Here is a 7,008-nt window from a genome sequence, read left to right as displayed (position 1 = left end):
TACTGTTAAACAGCTTGATGTAAGGCAATATGAACTTGAAATATAGTAGTAGAGAAGCAGAATTAGAAATTAAACATACTTGAGTTGTGTATACATTAAGATATAGGCAGTCTTCATCTCCTACTAGTTGACCAGAAATATCAATTTGAATACACTTGTTAACTTTTCTTGAATTATTTAAGACACCATCCCAAGGATCTGCTGGTTGAGGATCCTGAAATTTACATCAGTATTAAATTTTGTTTCTAAGAAAATAGATTTAGTAGATTTTTTGAAATTAGTTAGGATTTTATAGCAAAAGTATTTTTCATTTTTTGGATATCAGATTTATAGATTATTATATTAATTCTCTGCAGCATACCTCACTAAGCTGTTTTAGCAGATAAATAAAACTGCATTTTTAATAAGTTGAATAATGTATAAATTGTACAAAATTAAGTTACAAATTAATAACAATCATTTGATTTCTATGTAAAAACATCATGGCTTTTATTACTAAAAATTAAAGTTTCAATTTACCTATACATTATAATTTATTCCAAAAATTTGCTCAAACTCTAGACTCACCTTTATCTTTGATAAATACTAAACATATTTCAAATTTTTTCTGCGTGATATGTTGGAAGAACTTTTTTAAGTTCATTTGAAGATGCTAAAATGTATGCATCATTATATCCATTAAAATTAAAGCAGTCTTTACTGTACTCCGTTCTTATCTAAAATTTCATTTTATGTGATGTTTGTGAACAGTCAACAGTCTGTTTTAGCATCTATTTCTTAAATGTATGTTTTACAATAAGGTCTATTGGTATGACGCTATGATATTTATTTCTATCTTCCTGATATTATGCAACATAAATAAGAAAAGTAAAAAAGGTAAACAATGAACATGAGTTTTATAAACGTAGCTACTTTAACAAAATATGAATTCTCTTGATCAACATTCTTCATTTTAGAAAACTATTTTTTTATGCAATTCAGCTCTTAAAAAATAAATATACAATATGTTTCAAATTATTAATGATATATATTACTGATATATAAATTTGAAATTTTGTTTTAAATAACTGTGGATTCTAGTAACAAGTGAATTTAATAATTTTAAAGGTCTTTTCAAGAAAAAGTTCTACCTTTTTTATTTTTAAATAATTTAAGTTAAAAGAAATTTACAAAATTTAGTTTAAAAGACTACACAACAGGTGCCTTGCGCAGGCATGCTTACTTAACTTGCCATAATGTAGCCATTTATATTTATACTTAGAAAAAAATCTAAATCTAAAAATTTAAGTCATCTTAATCATAACTGACTGTTAGGTCTTTGAAATGGAACTTTTTGAAAAAAACAATTACGAATTGTGACTGAATAACATTTAAAAATCGATTTACAGTAGTCATCGAGATAATTACTTCTGCATAAATCAGAAAACAAAAATGGATGCATGAATACTGTTATCCATTATTTAAAACAAATAAATAAGGAAATAATAAACAAAATCAAAAATATAAAAATGAACAACCGCAGGCAGAAGTCTCAAGTACATATAAGGAAAAAAGAAATTTCAGTGAAGTTAGAATTTATAACAAAAATAGAATGTAAATGCAAAAAAAAAGAATTGGAGGAAAGAAATAAAAAATAATTATATCAAATAAGCAACAAAAAGAAAAAAAGGTGTAATATCACGGTTTACACTGAAGTTAAAAATTATTAAAAGGTGAACAGTTAGTTCAGCTGTCACTGATAATATCGTGATTGGACAAAACTAGGCTTGAGTATGCACTGCTTAACTGGTGGATATATCGTGAACTGATTGTCACAGTAAGGACTAGTTTTTTAGTGCGAGAGGAATATATAAATGGGTGCAAATAAAATATGGACTAAACTGAAAACAATATAATTTATGAGCATCAATCAAGTGTTAGTATTCATCTATTATAACAGCAATTTTTTAATTTCAAGTTGTAATTATGTCTTTGCCAGATCTGTATAAACATTTTGTGTCTGTTTGGGAATCGGTGGCTGAAAATCAACCAACTTAAGTAATTTAACAGCTAGATTACTGATACTGTAGCATTAACTGTTAAACATGTAATTAAGTTTAGTCTCTAATGTTTTTATTGTGGAAAGGTTGGATATAAAAAGAATCATGTAAGAATTATTCAGGTTCTATGAAAAATAAAAGTATTGTGAACCATATAGTTCACAGTTTGTAAGAACCTTGCATCCTAAATTACATAGCATGATGGGAGTTGTTCAAAATATTCCCCAAAAAAATTTTCAAAAAGCTATACTAATGAAAAAAGCTTTCCACTTTATCCCAGAAGAGCTTAAAAAATTAGTGATCTTTCAATAAAATTAATTTAAAAAATTGTAAAAGTATATAAGACATGCAACAGAGATTGTTCCATGTTGCCCTATTTAGTCACAATATTTCAATGCTATCATTAATATTGTACATTATTTATCATTGAATATATCTGACCAAGCATTTTTTTCAGGTTTGGATAAAGTCAACAGAATCTTAACTTGTCGAACTGGTGAACTAATAAACGAATCTATTTTTACTTGTTGAATTTTAATGTCTAATTGCACTAAAAATAGCAATATGGAAATCCTATTTTCTGCCACCTACAGCAAAACCTGTCTGGAGAATACTTTCTTTTGACAAACATGAAAGACATCTGGCAGTGATGCATTTATCTGTCCATCTTGAGTTAATTTTATTTCAGAGAATGTTTATAAACAGTTAAAGGACTTTTAAAGGATTTTTTTTATTTATGTAGTGAGGCACCTTTTGCAGTAAGTTTACTATTCTGAAATAACTCTATGTTCATGGAATGGTAAAGGTTTTTACAGTTCATTCTAATAACAATGAATGTTTATATTTAAACTAACTTAAAGCAATATAATTTAAAATTTTTAGAGGTTCAGAAATATGTTACTCAATTTTTAACAGACTTAAAGAAGATAGAATTTTTGTTTCCTATATCATAGAATATTTACTATGGGTGAAGTAATTCAGCCTACAGAATATTATGCTAAAATAACTGATGAAAAATATTAAGAAGTAATGTTTAACTTGATTTAATTAAAAGGTGTTGTAAAAGAAAAATTAATTTTATATTTTAAAAAGTAGAGTATCCTCTTGTAAGAAGGCTACAGGATACTTATGAATTTATCTGCAAATATTTATTGACTAAATTATGTTATCTCTAGAAAGAGCTTCAAAATATTTACCTTAAATCTTAGTGATCCGATTGGAGGTTTTGCATATGGAATTCTTTTAAATGCATAATATTTTATCTTGTTCAATGTAGACCTTCTTTCTTGACCTCTCACCAGCCCTTGTTGAATTTTAACTACCAAATCTTCATCAATACTGCCAATCTGCAACAAGTTAATTGAATTAGACAGAAATTGAAGGTTAAAAAGTAAATTATTTGAAAATATGATAAAAATCCTCAAAATGTTCACCTAGATGGAGTGACAAATCTAAATGGACAATCTGAAAGCAAGTATTGTAATCATTTCTTTCTTTTGATAACAATATGAAAATATCAAGCAAAAAAATATAGCAAACTCTTAAGACTGTTTCTAATTTGATTGTAATGGTTTATTAGGAAAAATTGGCAGTGCAAGCTAAGTTTAATATCAGATACTCTACACCTGATTAGTTAAAGCTAAACTGGCAAAAACACTTGTATCTATGTTTTTACTTGATGAAAATTCATATTTACAAAAGAAAAAACGCAAATAAAATTTGATTTTCATAAAATTATTTAGAAAACCCAATAAACAAGTACACAGAATCTTTCAAATTTTAAATTGCTTTTCTTTTTTGTTAATATTTAAGCTTTTTTTAAATTTTTTATGTAAAAGTAAATATATAAGATGAATAATTTAAAATTAAATAAAAAGAAGAAGCTTATGTCAATATTATTAATTCTTTTTTAATCTTTATGCTCTGATAAGAAAAATACTTAAAATTTAAAAAAAAAAAATTTATTAAACCTGTATTAGAGTAATCAAAATTTCAGGACAGTAAGAGTCCTGAGAGAAGACGGTCATCATTCTGAGATTGAAAATTACTTATTATTTCATTCTGCGGCTATAGAGAAACTTATTCATATAATTGCATCGAATAAACACAAATTGACATACAGACCATAGAAATGGGAGGGAAATTGGAGCATTTGAGACAATTTTCAAATAGTGTCTTTGAAAATAAGAGATACATTGTGTAAATGGGGAAAATAAACTTATTGAAGATAGATGTGTTCAGGTATTCATTCCCTTTCTTGAATTATTATAAATGAATTTAGCTGAACAAAAATAACAACAATAAATGTATTTGGGAGGGGAGTTACTTTATTTTTGCCTTGTCCACTCCAGCCCCACCAGTCACCATTCTACAATCAATTGCTACTCCTGTTGTGTTAAACGTAATTCTTTAAATGATATGCTTTCAAGAATTAAAGGTAATTTTACTTCACTCTTAACTTTAAAAAAATATATATATTTTAATATTTATGACAGATTAACAAAACGTACATTAATACTGCATTGTTTGTGTTCAAAATCTAGATTTTATTATCTCACCTTGGCATTTAATTCTCCAAATAATTATTGCATTCTATTCTCATCTACTTTGCTGAAACCTTAACTACATGAGCTAATTGAAAGAAATAAAGAAAAATACAAGGTTTTTATATTTGATGAACTTGCCAAGAAAAATGGCCATAAAGTTTTATGCCTACCCCTGTACCATCCAGACTTACACCCTATTGCAATGGTTTGGTCTGAAATAAAACAATATGCTGGAAACCACATTGTCACTTTTGACTTTAATGATGTTCAATGGATTTCCAAAGATAAATTTTATAAAATGGACGCATCGCACTGGAAACTTTTTGCGAAAAAAATACAAAAAAATGAAGATGAATACATTAGACAGGAGCACATAATTGACAACACTACGGTTCTTATTCTAAGAAATGATCAAGACAAACAAAAAATGAAAATATGTTTAATTCATGTACAGTTAAAGTTTTCATTCAATTTACAATAAAATTATAATAATTATAACTATAAAACATGTTCAACTTACAACAGGACTACTACAGGAAAAATGTGACTACAGAATAAAAAAGAAGCATTGAAATGAGTTCATTTGGTGAAGAATAAGACTTTATATAATTTTTTGAAAATTCAAATAATTCATTAATATATTGACCATTGTGTTAATAAAATTTAATATTATACAAAATGTAAACCACTGAAACAGTAATTAGATAAATTAATATGGTAAGTATAACTTATCTAATTACTGTATTATGGTGTTTATATTTTGTATAAATATATATTTGTGTATGTTTATATTGTAAAAAAAGGATTGATGCTGAGAATTTAAGCAAATAGAAAACACAAAATTTTCTTGCCAAAATTATTTTGAAAATATTTTTGCATTAGAATGTATTAGGTTGTTACTTATTCCTTGTGTTTTGTTAATTCACAGGAGCTTAAAAATACTATCATTTTTTCCATTGCCACATTTTTAATAATCAAACTAAGGAATGTAAATATAAGCTACTTTATCAGTTTCAAGACAAATGATTGCATTTTTATTATTTTCTAAGATTGTTTAGAATAACTCAGTAGTTAAAACTGAAGCATCGTTTTCTGTGGTGGAAGGTGCAATCCTCTATTCCTTAGATGGTTGTCTAAAAAAAAATCTTATATTTTGCTATTTTCTAATATGTTAACGTTCTGTCTTCTATTATTAATGATACATCTTGTTTCATATCGAGCTCAACAAGTTAAACTGTTTCCCTACACTAACAAGATTGTTTCATAATTAAATTTATCGAGTTGGACTCTTCTTTTCTTTCAGATAATTCTCCTTACACTATTCTTATATTACAAAAAATATATTTCAATTCAAAGTTATTTTAATACTTTTTTATTTTAACCAAATGAAAATTTTTTACCTTTATTTTTTCATGTATGTACATGTAAAATACACCACTAAAAGTTATTATTATAATACCTGCTGCTACCAATGTTAATAGTTTGATCATCATCACCAGATTCACAGTTAGAAATGAACTGATATTTATAACATATAACATACACTTATTAGAGAGAAAAATACTATGTTTATTACAACTACATGATGACCCCCTCATTAACATAAAACTGAGATTTTTTTATTAAAGATAAACAGTCACATTATTTGCTTTCTTATCAATTTTTTGTGTTAATTGGGTCAACAAAAAATCATAACTTTTCTAAAAATTAATATTATTTTCAAAATATGTTTATGTTTTTATAACATCATTAATATGCTAATTGATTAAACATACAGAATTATGTTGGATAAATATTGAAATGTTTGAGGATAGTAAAAAATAATGACTTTAAATCCTACAGACGAATGACGGTATGATGTCTATACTTGTTCTTGCTTAACATAATTGGTCAGTCTCTTAAGTAAGGTGGTATTCATAAGATCTTTGTTTCATAATTCCCAGGTTTGATTTAGCATCTGTCCAGATTTTAAATTAAATTTAGTCAAAATCTTTGCACAATTTTTTTTTTTCAGAAATTATGAAAAAGGTTTTTTAAGAAATTCTGATCCTTCCACAATATAAAAGATTATTTTATGAAATCAAAGATTCTCTACAAGTATTATTATTACATTTTTTACCATTCCAGGAAGTTTAATTAATTTTGGGAATATAGAACAGTTGAATACAAAATTTTTATGATAGGCATAAATCATTTTTTGGGTACTTTTAAGTCCCATTTTATCACTTCCTACACTTAAAAAAAAGATCTGGAAAAAATTACAAGCAGTCATTACTCTATTAGAGAATAGTTTACATGGTAATTACATAATTACAATCATGTCAATTTCATTTCCAAGACTGATAGTCCTGGAGTGAGATGTACTCCAGCAGCTAGCCTTGCTACAGAAGAAATTTATCTTTCATAATGAACAATCAGATAGT

General features: G+C 26.3%; 1 protein-coding gene across 1 annotated transcript in view; it reads right to left on the bottom strand.

The window, feature by feature from the left end:
* LOC142319114 (juvenile hormone esterase-like) overlaps positions 1-6,166 on the bottom strand; it is a 48,770-nt gene extending 42,604 nt beyond the window's left edge. Inside the window, exons 1-3 of the mRNA XM_075356035.1 lie at positions 5,986-6,166; positions 3,236-3,385; positions 80-214 (exon numbers count right to left, since the gene is read on the bottom strand). Coding sequence (XP_075212150.1) covers positions 80-214; positions 3,236-3,385; positions 5,986-6,126 — 426 coding nt within the window. The 5' untranslated portion in view covers positions 6,127-6,166. The remainder of the gene's footprint in view (positions 1-79; positions 215-3,235; positions 3,386-5,985) is intronic.
* Between the last annotated feature and the right edge of the window lie 842 nt (positions 6,167-7,008).

Source organism: Lycorma delicatula, chromosome 2, assembly GCF_047948215.1.
Source record: "Lycorma delicatula isolate Av1 chromosome 2, ASM4794821v1, whole genome shotgun sequence".
In the NCBI taxonomy this organism is placed as follows: Eukaryota; Metazoa; Arthropoda; class Insecta; order Hemiptera; family Fulgoridae; genus Lycorma; species Lycorma delicatula.
The sequence above is the reverse complement of the archived record's forward strand: the minus strand, read 5'-3'. Positions and strand labels throughout refer to the sequence as shown.